The sequence below is a fragment of the Parasteatoda tepidariorum genome, chromosome X2 (assembly GCF_043381705.1).
Source record: "Parasteatoda tepidariorum isolate YZ-2023 chromosome X2, CAS_Ptep_4.0, whole genome shotgun sequence".
NCBI classification, from domain to species: domain Eukaryota; kingdom Metazoa; phylum Arthropoda; class Arachnida; order Araneae; family Theridiidae; genus Parasteatoda; species Parasteatoda tepidariorum.
In genome coordinates, this window is record NC_092215.1 from 51479470 (window position 1) to 51501105 (window position 21636).

A 21636-nucleotide genomic window follows, 5' to 3' on the forward strand; every position below is an offset into this window, starting at 1 on the left:
GTCTATAGCAAGCATGAAAATATAACTCAAAAAATAAAAATGCAAAGGAGTCTCTAAAATTAGAAATTCAGTCTGCAACAAACGTATAAATTTCATTTTAAACAGGAAAACTATAGTTTATTAATTAAAAAATATCGTTCTGAAAAATTCTTGTTGAAAGCATATTTTTATATACGTTTGTTGCAGATTGAATTTCTAATTTTAGTCACTCCCTTGTATTTTTATTTTTTGAGCTATATTTTTCTGCTTTTTATAGACTAAATTTCTAATTTAAACGATTTTTCTGCGTTTTTATTCAATTTCGCTGCATTTTTATCGTAATTTTTCTGTTTGTACATTTTTTTTTAGTTTTTTGCAGTAATTTAAAAGTGTATATAGGTTTTAAAAATGGTATTCAAAGCAATATTTAAGTTACAAGAAAACAGAGCAAATAACATCGTAACATTTAAAACCAAATTTTCGCAACTAGATTTTTAAAAAAAAATTATAAACCTTATTTTTTTAGTTTAGTTGTTTGCTATTGACTAAATTTCTGATTTTAATGGTTTCTCTGTTTTCTCAATATATTTGTTTAACTCAGATTGATTGATTAAACTAATAATTTCAAGTAATAATAACGACAAACATAATTATTCCTATAAATTTAATAATACTTAGCTTAAAGCAAATCTAACTCGATACGATGAAGTATTATTGATGCTCAACACTTATACAGGGGTGCAATGATGTAAAAATAAGAAGGAAAATTCTGTTCCTTTTATAAGTGCTGTTATAAGTAGAAGGAAAAGGGGGGAGGGGTGTGCCCGAGGCACTGAACTTCGAGGATGGAGCAGTAGAACCAGATCAATCAACAACTTAATACGGCGAAAAGTATACTGTCAGCATTCTGGATAAATATACAAAGGACTAGAGTAGTTTAATGCTTCTGTTAGCTAAACGAAAAGAGAGATTTTAGAATCAGCTGTTTCCAGATTTCATTTGTGGCTTTGTGGATTTTAATCTAATCGAAACAAATAATTCATTTGATTTATTTGATATTAGTTTTTGCACATGCGAAAAGAGAAAAATAATAATGACCGTTGGAATAAATTTTTATCGGACGACCTCAAACATTCCAGTCAAATAATTATTAAAGGTTTCATGTTTTATCTTTTTGGTTAATAAATTACTTCCTCTGTCCAAAATAATTAATTATTAATGATGATTTTATTTTTTTGTTTGAACTATTTTCAGAAAATTCAGGGTGCTATACTATCAATCAACATCGTTTATTTACCATTCACTTGCTTCTTTCTTCCTTAAATCAGTACCAAATTAGTTGCAAAGAGTCCANAAAGATGTTTACCTTACCATCATTTTGGAAATAATTATTAGTGTATTACTTAATCGTTTTTTTTTTTATTTTTAAGATTATTTCTAAAGATTTTTTTTTTAGTTGGGTTTAACAATTAAAAGAACGGCTTTTTGTAGCGATTCAGAAAACCGGAAAAATCAGTTATCCGGAATAGCGATGGTCCCGATCGTTCCGGATAATTGGTTCCCTACTGTAGTATAATTTTGCTGATGCCAATCTACTAAACTGCGTTGAAAGTTATTCTCGACCTGCTTGAAGTGTAGCAACTGATTTGGGACAAAATTTTCGACCTAAATGCAGCAAACTAATTTGGAACTGAGGGAGTATTATCTTAGCAATCAATTTTATTTTGTATCATAAGACAAATTTTAATAACAAATGATAATACCTTATAATAATCGCCTGGAAACCAAAATGCAATAGTATAAGGTATAAGGAAAGAAAACATACGAAGGAAAACATACTTTTAGGGGGAATTATCCCCCACAATGGCGGTCTCATTTTTAATAAATCTTGTTTAATAGTATAAAATGAAATTTGTGGTAAACTTCTTATTGTTTTAACTTTCCTTCAAAAAGTACAAAAACTACTTGGATAATTGCTTGAAACTTTTTAAATTTTTAAGATATTCAAATCAAACTTTTTCATTAGTTGCCAAATACGATTCGATACAGAATTATGGAAAAAAATTTCTGCACATGCGCAATGTAAAGAATTACTTTAAATATTCATATCTTGCGCAGTTCTTAGCAATTTTTTTTAAATATAAAAAAAAATAATTTCGTAATTAAATTTTAATTGCTTCAAGAATTGTCATAACTCCGTTGAATATTTTTAAGCATACAGAAAAAAAAAAAAAAAAAAAAAAAACGTAAGACAAGAAAACATAATTTTTTTTGTAAAACAACCATATCTCCATAAATATTCAAGCTAGGTATATGAAATTTTACGCAGCTAGTAGAAATAACGGTAACGTTAAGATACTGTATGGTAACGACATTTCAAGAGAAAAGAAAATCATAATTCTAGTTAATCAAACCAAAACATACGATATTTAAGCCATTTATTTGGTAATTTTTCAGTTCACATGGTAACGGTTGCCGAAGATTCTGGTTTACAAGATTATGTTTTTTTCCTTTTTTTTTTACCACACATTTAGTAAATAATATAAAACTGAAAAGTAAATTTAACCAAATAAATGATTTTTACCCCATGATCTAAGTTATCATGAAAAATTTACCAAATTTCCCGACATTTACCAAAATTTATCACATATTATAAAACCATACTCCATAGTTAATTTTACAGCTTTGGAAAAAATTACAGAGTATTTTGGTGCTCTTATAAAGCCAGAAACACGGTAAATTTTACCACATTCTCATAGCTTTAACCATATTTTTTCTCAGTGTATGGTAAAAACGATCCAATCGAAACTTAAAAGTTTAAAATATATAGGGGAGAGTCGGGTAGCCCCGCTCACTTAAGGAGTATTGCTTATATGTCTGTATAATACTGAGTAATAATCCACATTTTTGTATGTTTATATCGTTTTATCATCTAATTAAATAATGCAAAAAGAATAAACCAAAAAAAGAATAGTTTAATTTAAAAAAATAGAAATTTAAAAAAACATGTTTTTCAGCTCTTTTCAAAATGTGTCGGGTAGCCCCGCCCAGTTTCAAAAATTGTGTTTTTTGGCTATTTTTTCAGGTGTAAATGAGAATGACCAATGTATTGACAATAGATAAACCTCATTTATCATTTTTATCACAAAATNTTGCTGATGATATCGACATAGTTGGAAGAACAAAGCGCTCAGTCATTGACGCTTTTGTAGCGCTTGAGAGTGCGGCGAAGGAGATGGGACTAGTTATAAATGCAGACAAAACCAAGTTTTTGATCGCAACAAATAAAACTCCTGATCGATCTCCTCTGGAGATAATGACTTACTCTTTTGAAACTGTTAACCAGTTCAAGTACCTAGGAACCTTGATCTCTAGCCACAACAACCTGAAAATCGAAATAAATAACAGAATTTCCATGGCTAACAGAAGTTTCTACGGCCTCAGAAACCAACTGAAATCCAAGTTCATCAGTGTGAAGACAAAGTTAAACATCTACAAAACTTTAATCAGGCCTATAGCTACGTATGGAAGTGAGTGCTGGACCCTAAGCAAAACAGAGGAGGAAAAACTGCTAATTTTTGAAAGAAAAATTTTGAGGAAAATCTTTGGATCTCTTCAAGAGAATAACGTATGGAGAATTCTTTACAACCACGAAATTTACAAAAAATATGACAAATTCGGTGGGACCGACATTGTGAGAACTATTAAAGCATCACGCATTAGGTGGCTGGGCCACCTCTTCAGAAATTCTGATGCCGTCCCTGCCAAAAAAGTGACTTTTTCCACAATTGAAGGGACGAGACGTAGGGGACGACCACCTACAAGATGGATAGACGACGTTGAAAAGGACTTCAAGCTATTGGGAGTCATTTGATGGCGGGCCGTCGCACCGGACAGGGCCAGATGGAGGAAAATCTGCGAGTCAGCCTTGGCCTGTGAAAGGCTGTTGCGCTTATGAAGAAGAAGAAGAATAAAAATTAACAATATCTAACCCCTTTGTGCCCGTACATCGCGTCAAACTTCACAAAAAATTAATGCAATTTTCTATGATTGTTTAGAATGCAATTGTACATAATTGCAAAATATATTAATTAAAAACAATTAGAGTACATAAAATTAGAGATTTTAAGCTTCAAAATGAGCTAAAACAGAAGCATTTTTGATCATTTTTAAAGAAGTTATGACACTTTGAATTTTGCCATTTTTTTATAAGTTTCTAGGTGTACTGATACTTTTGAGCGGTACTGTATATATATTTAACGCAGTAATTTGGAAAGAAATAAGATTTAAATTATATCTAGCAGGTGTTTTTATTCTTTTTTACATGTACCGATAAAAATCTTAAACTTTTAGCAAAATAATTTGATATTATTTTGGGCTTTTTTTTAGTGAAACTTAAATTCAAAATCTTTATTTTGATAAAAAAAAAAAAGGAGTAAGAGTTATTTGAAAATAATCAAATACAATGGGCTTTCTTTTGAGCTACCACGTTAAGCTGCTTAGTAACTCCTTTGTAAGCAAAGTGTGTAATTGTTTTACGAAATATTTCGATTTTGTTTTGTTTTCGAAGCTACCGAAATGAAAAGAGAGTGAAATGATTAGAAGTATGACGTGAAAAAGAATGGAATTTTGAGTTTCCTATTGTGTTGATTATCGACTGTACAAACATCACTTGAAGTTAAATTCGATCAAATATAAAACAATCAATTGCCTGCTCATTCTTATCTGTCGATAAGAATATTTTCTTTCTTGAACGGATTACTTTTTTTTCGTTTTAAAGTGTCATTCTCCCGAAAAGATATCAAATATGTTATTTTTTAATATTGGATTACGCGTGGTTGTATTGGGAAAAAGATCTTGTCAGTTGATAAACACCATAGAATTTTTGGCCCTTTGTTTGATTTGATTTATATCTGCAAAAAAAGAAATCTTAATGTCTAAAGCACGTGTGAAAAGCCTTAATGAAACATGCGACATTGATTTGCTTTATATTTGTAAGAAAATATAGCGTAATGTTTATAGCACACACGATAGATTTTAATGAAACACGTGAAAAAAAAAATTTCAATTCAAATATTGCAAGATTTTTGATTTTAACAAAACTTATCATAAAAATTCCTATATATTTTTAATAAAATAATAATTATGACGTTTTCCTTTTTAAACTATATTAATATTTTTTAACTATATTAATATTTATTAATATTTTATTTTTATATTTCTCTACTTTAATTTCATTTGTAATTACCCAAGGTTGTTTTTGTTTAGACACAAAATTAAAATCGCTTTCGCAGTTTTTTGATTTTTTTAAAATATATTCACAAAGTTTATTTGGTAATCATTATAATATTATGATTTTATAAATTAATTACTTTGTAGAGATGAGAGGGACATACATCACCTTGTTCTAATTAATTCTCAAACACAACCCAAAAGCTAAGTTACCATATATATATATATATATACATGNGAAGTTAGTTATGACTTTTAATTAAAAATGATGCACAGTCGAAGAACTTTATAATGTAAACCTTAAAAGAGGAGGCTTATGTTTTATCAATCATTTCACATATTGAAAATTTAGATTCATAAACAAAAAAACTACAAAAAAAAACTATTTTTACAACACATCATGTGCAAGAATAAACGTTTTTCTCTTTAGAGGTGTTTAGTTTTGCTTGCAGATAGTATTAAACTGATTTACTAATAGTATTAAAGATATTAATAGCAATAAATAGAGTACTTATAGTAATAAAAATAGTACTAATAATAGTACTATACCTAAGAAAAAGATTGAACTAAAATTAGGGACTCTGGGGAGAAAAATGTATGCATTGTCTCCTTTATTTGGTGCATGAACTTATTAAATTAATTACCTGTTTTTCTATTATAAATTGTTGAAAACTACTTGTCAAAGTTATATATATATATATATATATAATAAATTGATAAATGTTTCACTATATTAGTTATAACGATTTGAAAAAAATCGTATTGTAGGCTATTTTTTAAAATTTACTGTGACCTGTTAATGTTTTTATCGAACTTTTTTTTTATTTGACTACAATAATTAGGCTAATTTGACTTCTTAAAACTATGCGTGTCATAGTATTTATGCATTAGTTTCAATAAATTAAAGCTTCTTAATGCGATGGTTCACATTATTAGAGTTTGTTATGAGTGTTCTGTCCTGGAATTTTTCAATATTCTCAAAATATTTGCTTAACTGCTATAAGAAATAATTCGGGTATTAACTCCGAGACTCCTGACATTTACCCTTTGGTTATCTGTATATACAAATTTGATATTAGTCATCATGTCAGATTTAAATAAAATCTTGGGACACTATAATGATTAGTTTCATTTCTAAATTATACAGGAAAGTGCTTCTGATGTAAAACATCATGCATGCATACTATACTTCTGTTTATTGAGCTAATATCAAGGGGAAATTATTTAAAGTGTAAAATATCTACTTGGAAATAATATTAACGAAAAGTGAAAAAAATATCAGTCTTGAAAAAATGAGTGGCTTATATATTATCCCAAGCCCATCCAATTTCAATAGCGTCCATATTTTCTTCAGGAGCAGTTTAATGTTTCAATTTCTAATTTAGATATTAACTTTGTGTATCTGTAAGCAAATTAAAACAGATGTCTGTTTAATAGCAATAGAATGCATGTTTAGAAAAATCTTAGAATTAGGCAGTCTTCATAAAATTTTTCTCGTTTAAAAAATGCAGGTCGTTAGTCTAATTCAAAATCAGAAAACAGTACTATCAAGTTCAGGTGATACCACCCTTATCCCTAAAACGAATGAAGTTTTTAGGAAAATAAATCATAACCTGATAATAAATAAATATTTTTAATAAAGCACATAATTGCCTCACGAGCAATATATTGATAGCTTTGATTGATTTTAATTTCTAAGTAATCTCAGTAATGATTGAAATGTTTCTCAGAATGTTTTTAGAAGAAAGAAATCATTATTTGCTACCTAATCACGAATTATATTCATAAGATATACTATTATATTTGATATTAAATTATAGTGAAAAATAACCAATAAATAATCCCAAGAAACTGAAGGGGAATAATTACTTGAATAATAAAATTCATTGGCTTAAAAAATAAGCAGATAAAATAAAAGTCAACAAATGTAGTTCATTTTTCGTTTGTAACTTTTTACTTTATAATTCAAATCACTTTCTTTTTCATTGACGTCTAGCAAATCTTGATAATGGGCACCTATTTTTGAGCGCTTGAAACACTAACAATTATTTTGAAATTTAAATTATAGATTATAAATGCAACAACTGAACTGTCCTAATCGGATAAAAAATTCATCTTTATATACGTCAGTGACGGAACAACTACGACGCCATAGAATATCAAAAAAGCGAAAATTTTGCTGTTTTAGAGAGGAGGCTCAAAGTTTATGATATGCATTGATCAAAGTGACTTTAAAAGCAATTATTGTAGTTTAATATAAAAGTATAGAATAAATGCTCTTATGATATTCTTTATTAAAAACATTTGTGATAGATTTATTAAAAACATTTTTAGAAAATAATAAATTTAAATAATCGAGCAGACTATTATAAAATTTTGGAAGTAATGATTTATGGAAAGGTTTAGGATATTTAAATGTTCTGCGTTTGCGATTATTTTTAATATTTTAACTTACTTTAATATCAGATAGATTTTTAGCTTTTCATTAGAAGAAAATACATTATTTGGTGGAAAAATTATAAAAAATAACTTTTTTTAAAATTTTTTATAATGAAAAATCGCATGATTAAGTAAAAATAATTGTACAGACGTAAACACGAATATAACTTGATATCATAAATAAAGCTAATTAATGTGAATAAAGCACAAATATTGGCACAAAAAGACATGCTATAGTTTCGGTTCTATAAAAAAAACCTTCCTCAATGTCAAAGCACAGAGTGACAAAAGAAATACATAAGACAATCAAGTTGCAACTGACAAAACAGTGGTTTAACCAATAGAAGGGAAGTGGAGCGAGTTTGAGAAAGATATTCGAATAAATGAAGTGAGATAAAAAGAAAAGTGAGAAAAGAAAGCCCAGTGTATAAGCAGTGTGGGCGGGGGAGAACCTTAAGAGTACATGACATAGAAATTAAATTGTAATAGAATTCCAAGCACTAGTAATAAATGGGATATTTGAATGAATATTAACTGAATTATTAGAGTTTATCAAAATGTAAAATGCCTCTCAAAGGTCAAGGTCAGCTGCTAAAGATCAGCGTTGAATGATTTCAGCAGAAGAAAGCTCAAACTTAGAATAGAATCGAAACTGTAGTTTGTTTTGTGCAATTATTTGCTCAGTATTAACGCGGTTGTGTAACTTTCATCATAAGGAGCTTAAAGTATACCCTACCTTCATTTGTTTAGCGTAAATACAAGACTAATTTTTGCTGCTTTCTATGGTAATTAGTTGAAGACTATTTACCATAGTTGGTCAGATTGTTTCTTTTAAAGTAAAAAAAGAAAAGAAAAACAGTATTTTTTAGTTAAAAATATTATTGAATCTGAAAATTTAAAGTTTAAACCAATGAAAAAGTAAAAGTAGGGAAAATGAAGTAAAAAGTTCCTTAATTCAGTGATTTCTGTCTAGTTTGCTCATATCCATATCTTTACCGCTTACTGCACTAATAATTGCATTTCGTTTATTTATTCAATATTATTTGAGTTATGATAGTACTCATAATCATTGGGATATATTATTTCATATTCTAAAATGGTTTTTGTTCATCTTGATCTGATTGTTAACTTAGTAAGCATCATGTGAATGTTCTTTAAATAACGTTAAATATAAATCACACAGTTTGAATATAAAAATTTTGTACTTACGTGGTTTCGTTGTTTTCGAAGACCAATTCTCCTTCTAAATGTTCATATTCGACTCCAGGTTTTGCAGTACCTTCAACAGTCCGGAAAGGAACAATAACACGTCCCCTTGCTCCACTAAATCTGTTAACCCTGAGTTGGTACTCACCCGTTGATTCCGTGACTTCCACTTCATTTTCTGGGAAAAGGAAAATTCCGGCATGATCATCATCAAGAATCATTACTGTAGCTAAAAATGGTGTAGCCAGCTCTACTGGCATTCTATACTCCATTTTTTCAATAATGTAATGCGGGTTTGACAATCTTACGTAAAAGTGTTCGTCTTCTTCGAACACGTCATCATCAATTACAGTAATAAAGAATTGCTTGTGTGTCTCTCCAGGACCAAATACTAATGTACCTTCTGCATATTCATAATCTGAACCAGCATTGGCAGTGCCATCTTCCGTTTGGTATTCAACCGCAACAGCTTCATTTAAATTACCTTCTCTAACTACAGTGACAGCAAATTCTCCTACATTTTCCATTACAGTGTAATGACCAGGGTCAAAGTAAATAGCCACAACCTGTCGAAGCTCTTCTTTCGTTTCGTCATCATCTTTCTTTTCAATTTTTTCCAATTTCCGTTTCATCAGATTTGTTCCACCCATCAATTTCCTAGTTGCTTGAATTCGATAGTAAGCTCGACTTTTAGGTCCTCTATCTAAGATTTCTTCACGAGCCATCATTTCGATATCTTCCATGGTGGCATCAGGGTGCTTTCTTCTTAATTCTCTTAAAATTTGAATATACTGCATACGATGTTCTTCAAATTCGCGAACATCATCACTAGGTTCTTCTTCGTAATTTTTAACATTTCCATCTAGGACATGGTTTGTTTTGGCCATCCCCATTTCCATATCTTCACCGCCTTCACCACCAACAATAACATTTCGCTTATTCATACGGTACTTCTTAGTCATGTACTTGTAAATGAGAAATTGCCTATCAGCAATGTAAGCAGTGAGCACGGTGGCAGGGAAAAACATAAAGGTAACGAGGCCTTCCCAAACGTCAATGACACCAGGGGAAAACAAAGTAAGAATTAAGTAGAGCCAAATGTATGCAAACACACTCCACGTCATTGTGACAAAGAATACGCCCAGATGCTTTATCTGTCTGTTTTCTGCTGTTGGTACAGACCACACACATATGCCAATAATCACAAACATATTGAAAGCAGCGCTTCCAACAATCGTACCAGGACCAAGTTGACCAGCTTCAAAATGGTGAGAGTAAACTTCAATAATTGAGAGGAGAATTTCGGGTGCAGAGGATCCTAATGCCATTAGTGTGAGATTCGATACTGTTTCGTTCCATATTCGTACGCTTATGCTCTGAGTTTCGCCATTTGGTTTTTTTATCACTACTTCCTTCTCTTTCGATGTTATAACTTCGATGGATGCCATAAATCGATCTGCTACGATAGAAACACCTACGAACAAGTAAACTAAAGCAACAAAGTACACAATTCCTCTAGCGACCATATCACCACTGCTTAAATTCTCCTGTGGTAGCCATATTGGCAAAAGAAGCCCTTCTCTACATTCAATTACTGGCTTTAGGCTCGAGTTACTGCTTTCAGATTTGGTTCCTGACAATAAACACAAGAAAAAGACAGTAAAGAGCCAGCTCCTCTTCGGCTTCATAATCACAGCCATATTGACTAATATAAATATAGTGTGAGAACTTATATGTCACTATCCGAGCTTCCTCTAGGTTGGAGAAATCAGATCAGCGTGACTAAGTTTACCACTGCTGTGCCCATCCGCACCACTACGCCATTAAGGCGAGGTCAACTTGCATAAATAGCTGGCCTTACAGCTCTTGGTCCAGCAGCTGCAGTGAGAACCTGTCAAAACAAAATCATGTCGTTAAACACTTCCTCTGACAAATAAAAGGGGAGGGAAAACAAGCAAAAGAATAGGTCGATAATGACTTAGAGGTGGGAGAAAGAGAATGGAAGAGATAACAAAATGTGCAAGAGATATTGACTTCTATTTTAGATAAGACGTATTTTACTCTTTATACGCGGAAATGATTTACATACTGATAATTTGTTTTAGTCATAGTTTTCCTTAAAGCACAAAGAATTATTATTTATTGTTCTCATAATGAAAATTTTCCGAAATAGAAGTTTCACGACTTTTATTAAGAAAGCTAACTTAATTTATTGTGAAATTTGTCACCGTTCATATACTGAAGATTAAAAAAGTATTATTTGGCAAGTTTTTACTAGAATAGATTTAAAATCAAAGTCTTAAAGATTATAGTAAAATAATAAGCAACATCTGTTGTTTAATATACATATTTAATTTTATAATTTGGGCATTTTATTTTATAATTTAAATTAAGCATCAATTCCATTGTTTCCAAATTGATACTTTCAATATTCAGCTCCATAGTAACATTTATCTTTTATTCCTGAATGCAACCCGAAAAAAATAAAATTATTTAATATGTCAGACTTAAACTGTACCATGGAGAAAGTTTATTATAGCAGTGTTGATTTTACTTTTTATGCTTGTAATCCTCAACTTATATCCTCAACTTTTAATGCTCGTAATTCTTTCCTCAAAAATTGTCCTGACTCATGAATTTCTGTTACGCACAAATGAGGACAAAAGTTTTGATACTTTAATACACTAGTGATAGAATATAATGCATAACAATCACTATTAATAATAATCATATAAGTTGTTGCTTGTAAGTGTATCTCTGACTTTTGTCTTACCACTGTTGAGATGACAAATTCTTGGTTAGTAATTAAAATTCACTTCGCAAACTAAATTGCTAACAAGTAACAAACTAAGAAAAGTCTTGTAAATGATTAAATAAATTAGAAAAAGAAATTTTTATTCCGAAAGAATTATTACTGCTAAGTATATGTTTACAAAAGAACACTTATATCAAATTTCCACCATAGTTCATTGTGCATCAAAGCTAGAATGATAATTTTGAGTTTTTGAGTTTTGATATATATACATATATATATATATATAGATATGTAGANTATATATATATATATATATATATATATATATATATATATATATATATATATATATATATATATATATATATATATATATATATATATATATATATATATATATATATATATATATATATATATATATATATATATATATATATATATATATATATATATATATATATATATATATATATATATATATATATATATATATATATATATATATATATATATATATATATATATATATATATATATATATATATATATATATATATATATATATATATATATATATATATATATATATATATATATATATATATATATATATATATATATATATATATATATATATATATATATATATATATATATATATATATATATATATATATATATATATATATATATATATATATATATATATATATATATATATATATATATATATATATATATATATATATATATATATATATATATATATATATATATATATATATATATATATATATATATATATATATATATATATATATATATATATATATATATATATATATATATATATATATATATATATATATATATATATATATATATATATATATATATATATATATATATATATATATATATATATATATATATATATATATATATATATATATATATATATATATATATATATATATATATATATATATATATATATATATATATATATATATATATATATATATATATATATATATATATACCCATGAGCCAGCAACCTTTGTTGTCGTTGAGAGAAGCTGAGTCATAATTGTCCCGCCTACACCAAGATTTGAACCTGGGTTGTCTGATGGGACGACGAGTGTTTATTTTCTGAGTCACTCTGGCTAATTAAAATTAAGATGGTCATGCATTAAGTTATATAATTCCTTAAATAAAAAAATCTTAAATATTACATAGTATTTTAGTCGCAAAAAATATATAAATATTCTAAGACATTTATGTTGAAGAAAATAAAATAGTCAACGGCTGATCATCCTAAATTTTTATTCCTGAAATCAGATCAAAATTTCCTCCAGCAATCAAAGAAAAAAATCCTAGAAAGTAAATTAACAGCTAATTTTTTTTTACATAAAATACAGGAAAAGGAAATATAGCAGATTTTAATTAGGGTACGCTACATACTAAAGTTGAAAAGCTATATATTATAGTCCCTCTGTATCTTAAGAATGTATTGAATTGAATTTTTTTTTAGATATCCCAGGTTCAGTTGAGTATTATCTTTAATTTTCTATTAATAGATTTTTAAGGAGAAAAATTTTCAGAAATTTTATTACAACGGAGACAGTTTTAGTTTATTTAAAGCATGAATAAGAAAAAGATATGTAAATGCGCATTATTAGTAAATAATTAATATATATAATTTATGGTTATATATTAAATTGCATTAATATATATATTTTCCAAGAAACATTCTTCATTTTTTTTGATTAATATAAAAATATTTATTTCAATAATCGCAAAACGTATTTCAAAGAAAACATGAAATACTAATGATCATTATGTTTCTATAAATTCTTTCAAATATTTTTCCCAGGTACACCTTTTCAAAGAAAAATTCCCGGAAGGCAAAATAGTCTTTGATCTCTCTGTCAAATATGGTTTAACAAAATAAAGGGAAAGAAAAATCTCGGATTTCAAAGACAAATTTGGAAAATATGATGTTGTTAGAAAACGTAAATTAAAAATGGAAAATAAATGAACAAAAAATATACTAAGCAAAAATAACAGATATAGGAAGAGAATTTCTCTTCTTGGTATGCAATTCAGAAAAATATCAATTTTCATTTCAGGGAAATTATTTTTGTATTTTTCTACTTCAAAGAAGCACTTCACTTGTCAATTAGTGTCGCCTTATAATAATACGTCTGTGTATTAAATATAATAAGCAATTTTAAAATGTAATAAGCAATTTTTAATTGAATAAAATGTATTGTTTTGGTGGAAAATGATACTGTAAACAGATTTATTCACTTTGATTTCTTCTAAGGAAAAAATATATTTTATCTCTTCATTAATTTCTATTGTAAAAATAACTTTAATTGGACAGTTTTAAAGTTTGATTATTTTGATTTTAATATGATTCCATTTTAATAAAATTAAAAAATATATATATTTCCGTTTTGCGATAATTATGCATTTTATTGAAATAACTATACCCAGAGTTTTCCCCCATATATGCGACGCTATATATAATATATATATATTCATTAGCTAAAAAATTTCATATGTACTTTAATATATTGTTTTATTTACATTAAATACATTATTCAAATAAAAAATATACCTTAGAAAAATTATTCAAAGTAGTTTTCGCTCTTCCTTTATGACACGTATTAACAATGAAAAAACTGTTTAACAAAGATGATGCAATAATTTTTATTTCTTAATTTTATTTTCATTTTATTAAGATAGAAAATGTTATATAGTTATTAAATTTGCAAAATTTCTTGAGGGTATTGCTCGGAAAATGCCTCTAAGAGAAGAGGGAAAATGATTTTATTTTTTGAAATTTTTTTCTGATCTAAAAAAAAATTAAAATTGGTTTAGTAGTTTTTAAATTTAATATATGGGGATGGAATTTAAAAAGAAAATTCACTCATAACAGTGATATAATTATTGATATTTTAACTTCATAATTTTATTGATCTAAGCCAGTTTTCAGTAAACTGGTTCTAACATCGGTTGTAGAACTCATTACAAAATCATTCATGTGAATCATCTCTGATTCTCTTTTACTGTTTCCTAAAATTAATATTTTATTTATTTATTTATTAATATGTTTTTCGAAATATGTAGCTATTTAGATATTTCCAGCAAAATTAAAATTAATAAAAAGGTTTTGATTTGAAACGTTGTATAAAAATGTTGTCATCATTAAGAAAATAAATAAATAAAAATCTCAGCCGATATGGATTTTATAAATCATGCGTTCCACAAGCAACCGACACTTTAAAAAATAAATTAAAGAAAAATGGAATAATACAGAAGTGTACGGCTTTATTTGATTCTGATTTCCAATGAGGTGAACCGGGGTTCGACCCAGGCGATGACTGGTCGATAAGAATTCCGCATCCGTCTTGCACCGACCACAGTGCTGAAGTGAAATATCCTGAGTTTTTGCAGACGGATCATTGGTTAGAGTCCCCTTGACGTCAGGCTAAACGTGGGAAGTTCTCGTGATCTTCCTCTCCGTGTAACGCAAATGCGGGTTTGTTCCACCAGAAAGTCCTCAACGAAAGCAAATTTCTCCCAACACTTGATCCAGGAATTCCCTTGTCTTCTGGATTGGGTTCAAAATTGCAAGGCTACGGAGTTGAACATTAGTAGTCGTAAACCCAATAAATTGGGTCGGCTGTTAGAATGTAAAATAAAAGCAAGTTATGAAATTAGTTAAAAAAGTTTCAACAGATGAGCTTGCTTTAAAAAAGAAAAATGCTAAAACTATTTTCGTTGCATGTTTGATAATTTTAACAGAAATAATTGTTCTTGCGCCTCCTAGTTTTTCACAGCCAATGGCCACCTTATTGCTGCAATTAGTTGTTTTTACGAAAATATTGTTTCATAGTTAATATCAGTTAGTAGCACCATCTGTTAAAAGAACTTTATAAATTAGATTTGAAAGAGGGTGGGAAATCTGATATTTCAAGAAGAACGTAGCAAACCGTCTTCTTCCATATTCCTTTAAATAGATTTACCCGGTATATCTAGGATTTACTCGGTACTTAACATAATTTCAGATAAACGCAGTGAGTGAGTTGTTATATACTTCGAACCTGTACAACTTTTTCAACCCCATGTGTAATGTCTTTACCTATATCTTGTTTTATATCTGTCAATGAACAGCCGACTCAATTTTGGGTTTACGACTATTAATGTTCAACTCCGTAGCCTTGTAATTTTGAACAAATCCAGAAGACAAGGAAACTCCTGGATCAGTCCCCCCAGATGTATTGATTTGTTATGGGAACATGGAAGACATTGCGACTCGACAGATTTAACATGCATCAGTCACTTTTTACTGCCCGAGTCTTTGGCCGGTGGGGATCGAACCCACGAGTTCTTGGACATGGGCCCAGTGCTGTACCAACCAGGGCATCCTGGCCTCGGTACATATATTATAAGAAATCCAAATAAACTCAGTGAGTGATTTGTTTTAGGTAACAATAATTAGAAACCAAAGTGGTTTTTTAAGTCGAGGGTATGCCCGGAGACTATAATATAAAAATTTAAGATGGACTCAATGAGTTAAAGTTCGCTTACTCTACTTATCCTTAAAATCTAAATGGTATCCAAATCACTGGTATACCTGGTACCTATAATATTAAAATTTCAGATAAATGCAGTGAGTAAGTTCTTTTACTCTACTAATCTTTAAGATCTAAATAGTATCCAAATCACTGGTATACCTGGTACCTATAATATTAAAATTTCAGATAAACGCTGTGAGTAAGTTCTTTTATTCTACTAATCTTTAAAATCTAAATGGTATCCAAATCACTGGTATACCTGGTAGCTATAATATTAAAATTTCAGTTAAACGCAGTGATTAAGTTCTTTTACTCTACTAATCTTTAAAATCTAAATGGTATCCAAATCACTGGTACCTATAATATTAAAATTTCAGATCTACGCAGTGAGTAAGTTTTTTTAATCTACTTATCTTTAAAATCTAAATGGTATCCAAATCTCTGGTATACCTGGTACCTGTAATATAAAAATTTCTGATAAACGCAGTGAGTAAGTTCTTTTACTCTACTAATCCTTAAAATCTAATTGGAATCCAAATCAAGGGTATCTATAATACAACAATTGCAGATAATTGCAGTGAGTGAGTTGTATTATAACACTAAACTTTGAAATCTAAACACTTTTTTCTAATCATATGTTGGCAATGAAGCGCAATAAAATTTTTATAACCGTGTAAATATATTTTCTTCTTTTGAAACATTTTTGAAAATGATTCTATTTGAATAAATATAAACTTTTTCAAACTCATTTCAAGAAAAAAATTATTTGGAATTTTCAAATTCAACTGGAATTCTTTTTTCTTCCTTTAAATTAATTAAGCTTAAAACGATGCGATTAAAAACAGTTTAATATTTTAAATCAATAATCAATTATTTTGACCCAATCATCCGCACCAGAAAAAAATATCAATATGCTCGAATTGTGCTTATTGATTTTTAAAATAAGTTTTTACTCATAAGATATAATAAAAAAGTTTTATTTTGAAACAAAGCTTTCTGGACCGATTGCAATACACAGAAATTGCTTTACAATATCCTAATACACCAGCAACAGTATATTTTCTATGCTTGAATTCACTAAAACTTTTTTTTTCTACAATCCTCGCCTCCTTATGAAACTTGCAAACACAGCTTGTTTCGAAGAAACTTCGATCAAAATATAGCAATCATACGAATGCCGTTCGAGATATAGAAAAGCAACAAAATTTTCAAATATCGGAGAAAATTTAGACAGAGACCGTGAAACGTGACTTTCATTTTAAGGGCTTCGTTCTTAATGGGGAAGCTCTACAAAGTCTTTTGTCACAGATAGCTATCCAACGAAAAATCGCTGTTTCATACTAGGACACCTTCTCTTTGGGACTAGATATTTTGCCGTTTAATGTCGCGTTGCTGTGAGTAATGATTCACATTGGATTCAAAAATGTTAAAAATGAAAAATTCTTTGCGTTCGAAGCACTTTTCTACGTGAATCCTGAAAAGGAAAAGGTGGATTTTGGCTTTTACAGAAATAGCGGAAATCCTCTAATGTCATTAGTTTGCAGGGATTGTCAGGGGATGTTTACGTCATTATGTTGCAAGAATACAGACGAATAAGGAAAAATAGACAAAGAAAAATTATTTCGAACATTATTCACGTTTTTGTTTTTGCTTGCTTTTAACTAAGATTATCATTATTTTTTTCTCTTCAAAGCTAGCTGAATCATATTTCTTTATAAATTATTGTTTATTTGAATTTTATAAAAGTCCCGAATCTATTGTCTAGTCGGGTGAATTATAAATAAATCTCTGTCCTTTTTTTCTGTTTTTTTGATAATATTTTCATTTTAATTAAATATAAGCATTAAAATAATAAATATAAACATTAAGAAAAAGAAATTTAATATTTTTGTAGATCATTTTGATTTAGTTGAAAAAGTGAAAATTTATCATAAAATGAAATCACGCCCAGAAAATTATATGGTAAAGCCTACCAGAATAAGGTAAAATGTACCTTGTTTCTGGTTCTATGGGAACACCAAAATGCTCAGTTATTTTTAACGAAACACTTTAAAAATGATTTTGATAAAATCAGCAATAAAATATAGTTTTATAAATTATGATAAAATTTGGTAAATGTGGTAAAATTTATAAATGTTATCATGATACTTAGCGAAAGGCATAAAAACCATTGATTTGTATAAATTTATTTTTCTGTTTTGTAATTTTTATTAAGTCCTTGGAATAAGAGCTATAATATTGAAAACCACGATTTCAGGTAAGCCGTTACCACCTGAACAGATAAATTATTAAAGAAATAGTTTAAATACCTTATATTTTGGTTTTATTAACCATAATTTGGTTCTATTACCATAAATGTCATTACCATGCACATCGGTAATTTTACCAGAAAATATTATTGTTCAAGATACCGAGGTTATGGTTAAACATTTAATTAAAACCTCGTGAACCTTAACTAAGTTGAAATGTTAATCACGTATCAAGTTGAATCAAAGTCGCAGGAAAACTACACAGTGATTCCTCAATTTCGGTATGGCATGGTTTAACTTGAACGGAAACAAGGTTCCATTTGAGAACCAAATTAAGGTTTCAGTTAATTTCCATAATATTATGATTTAAGATACCGAGGTTCTTGTTAAACCTTTAACCTTTCGTAAACCTTAAATAAGTTTAAATTTTAATAAGATGTCGAGTTGAATCAAAGTATCAGTAAAATTACACGATGATTTCTTAATTACTGATCATATGGTTTGATTTGAACTAGAGCAAGTTTCATTTAAATACCAGATTATCTTTTCAGTCAATTCTCATGATATTATTTTTCAAGATACCTAGGTTATTTCTAAACATTTATAAATAACCTCAAAAACCTCAAATAAGTTGAAGCTTTAATAAGATGTCAAGTTGAGTTTAAGAGTCAAAAAATTTCACTTGAATTGAAACGAGGTTTCAGTTAATTTGCAAGATATTATGGTTCAAGATACCGAGGTTACGATAAAAGTTTTAACCATATCCTCGTAAACCTTAATAAGTTTAAATCTTGACGCTAGGTTGAACCAACGTATCATAAAAATTACATGATGTTTCCTTAACTGCTTGGCGATATGATTTCAGGCCAAATTAAAGTTTAGTCCAAATTAAACACAAAATTAAAGTTTTGGCAAGTACTTCGTTACATCAGGGTTCAACATATTGAAATTATGATGTTGTTGTCGTCGTCCATTAAGTCAGAGGCGTGCGATTGTTCTTTTTTTCCAGTGTCATCATCTATGACCCATAATTTGATTTCTGCCACAGCCATACGTCACACCCGTTAATGGGAAGTGCCCATTCATACATCCACAGATCGTAATTTTGACCTGAACCAGAGAAAGATCATTCTCCAACTAAGCACCCCAGAGGTATTGATTTGTAATGGGAACATGGAGGACTTTGTGATCCGACAGATTTAACATGTACCAGTTACCATTTACTATACAGGGAGTCTTCGGCCACCTGGATTCGAACCCCCGTTCTCACAAACGTTAGTCCAGCGCCCAGCCAACCAGTCTATCCCGGCCATCGAAATTATGATTAAACCTTTACCTAGGCTTATGGGTGTGTACATGATACTGCACTGCAAAAGGTTCTGCTTAAATTTAGAATACATTATACATATGTGTCGCACAAAGTATAGTAAGATAACCTTAAGATAACAGATAACTTTTTGCATATTCCTTTTGAAAGAATAAAACTATTAATTGTTTATTCTTTAAGATTCAAGATAAAATTAAATGCATATTTTGGTAGATTTTTCATTTTATTTTTATTTAAATCAAAATAAAAAAAAGTCGAGGGAGCAATTCATTAGTCACAAATGAAAAAGAAAGCTAAGTTTTGAAGCATAATCGTAAAAGAATATATTTTGTTACAAGAAATTTTAACGCCCTTTAATTATCTTTCCCCAAAACAATTTTCAAAGCAGTATGAATATATCTACCTACGGCTGTTGTTGATTTCATCAATTTATACAAAACCCTAATGAGACTAAAAAACTTCTTTAAAGAAGATTTCTCATTAAAAACATAGTTTCATTTTTAGATTTCAAAGACACGACTTTAAATAAACAAGATAAAAATTCTAATTCTTTTTAGTGATGGTAAAACACAATAGAATATTTTTGGCTCTTAGAATTTTTTTAAGCGGAATTGTTATCAAAATAATTGTCTTTTCAAGTATGGCAGAAAGAATAATTTCAATAAGAATGTTGTCAGATATCTCTGGAAGATATTTTAGTAAAAAATTTTGTTAATTATTAACAAGTAAATTAATTATTTTCAAACTGAGATTTAGTATATGATTTTTTTTTAATAATAGAAACTTTTTTCGCGCAAAATTTTGCTATTTCAAAACTTGGATTGGTTCTTTTTAAAAATATTTTGCATTGTCATATTTTTCAATATTTATAACGGAATTTTTTAACATTTATAATAGATACCGCAAAAACCAATGGTCTTAAGGGATTATATTGAAATCCTGTGATAAGATTTTAATCATCTTAGTTGGTCGTATAAGTTATGCGATAAAAAATATTTTTTCTAAAGATATTAAGTTTTGGAGAAGAATTTTTTCCACCAAAAATTCTCATATTTATATATTCTGGGAAAAGTTACCTCCGATTCCCTGAATGATGTGAAGGAAATTTGAATGCTGAGTTATTTTAAAATTATAAATTTAATTAACACATGTTTCAGATATTTAAAAAGTAAAGTACATGATTATCTTTATTGCACAATTAAACACATATGTACATTTCGTAATAACAATCTTTTTTTCTGAAGCAAAACTTAAACCTATGCTATGCCATACTCATTTGTAAACAATCTCAGGCGATATCCAACGTACGTCCAAAAGTAGCGTTTGCGAAAGCAAAATTAATTCGTTAATGGTGTGAATACGCACGACTTTGGTGTAAGCATTCTCAATTATCGGTGTTTAAATTTAATTTTGATTGGATTTTGATTTAGATTAAAACTTGATTTGATGTAAACTTGAAAGGAAGTGATTTTTCAGACATCAATTTCCTTTGTTGTCCAATACCAAAATTTGGAGAGCTATTATACCACTGTTTTTATAGTTTAGTTTAAGTGTCAGTGTACATACAAGACGCTTTATAAGCTACGTCATATTTAGGATATTATAAAACTAAGAAATTTTATTTTCGTAAATAATATAGATGTGGCTCTAATGTCCCTAGTGGTGTCCCTAGTGGTCCACCCGAATTCAAATCAATGAGTACCAGCTTATCTGGAAAGAAATCGATGTGTATCTACTGTACACAGTGCTGACCCCATGCCACAATCATGCCGTTGGTCACGAAATTATGGAGCATGTTCCCTTGGTCCACTATGGGCTGTAGTGGAAATCCTTTACTTTTTGCTTTAATTAATAACA

General features: G+C 28.7%; 1 protein-coding gene across 6 annotated transcripts in view; it reads right to left on the minus strand.

Annotated features, from left to right (window-relative positions):
* LOC107452633 (sodium/calcium exchanger 3) overlaps positions 1–21636 on the minus strand; it is a 255803-nt gene that overhangs the window by 101834 nt on the left and 132333 nt on the right. For all 6 annotated transcript variants that reach the window (XM_016069197.3, XM_016069177.3, XM_071188152.1 and 3 more), the window contains one exon: positions 8860–10747. In XM_016069197.3, coding sequence (XP_015924683.1) covers positions 8860–10556 — 1697 coding nt within the window. In that variant the 5' untranslated portion in view covers positions 10557–10747. The remainder of the gene's footprint in view (positions 1–8859; positions 10748–21636) is intronic.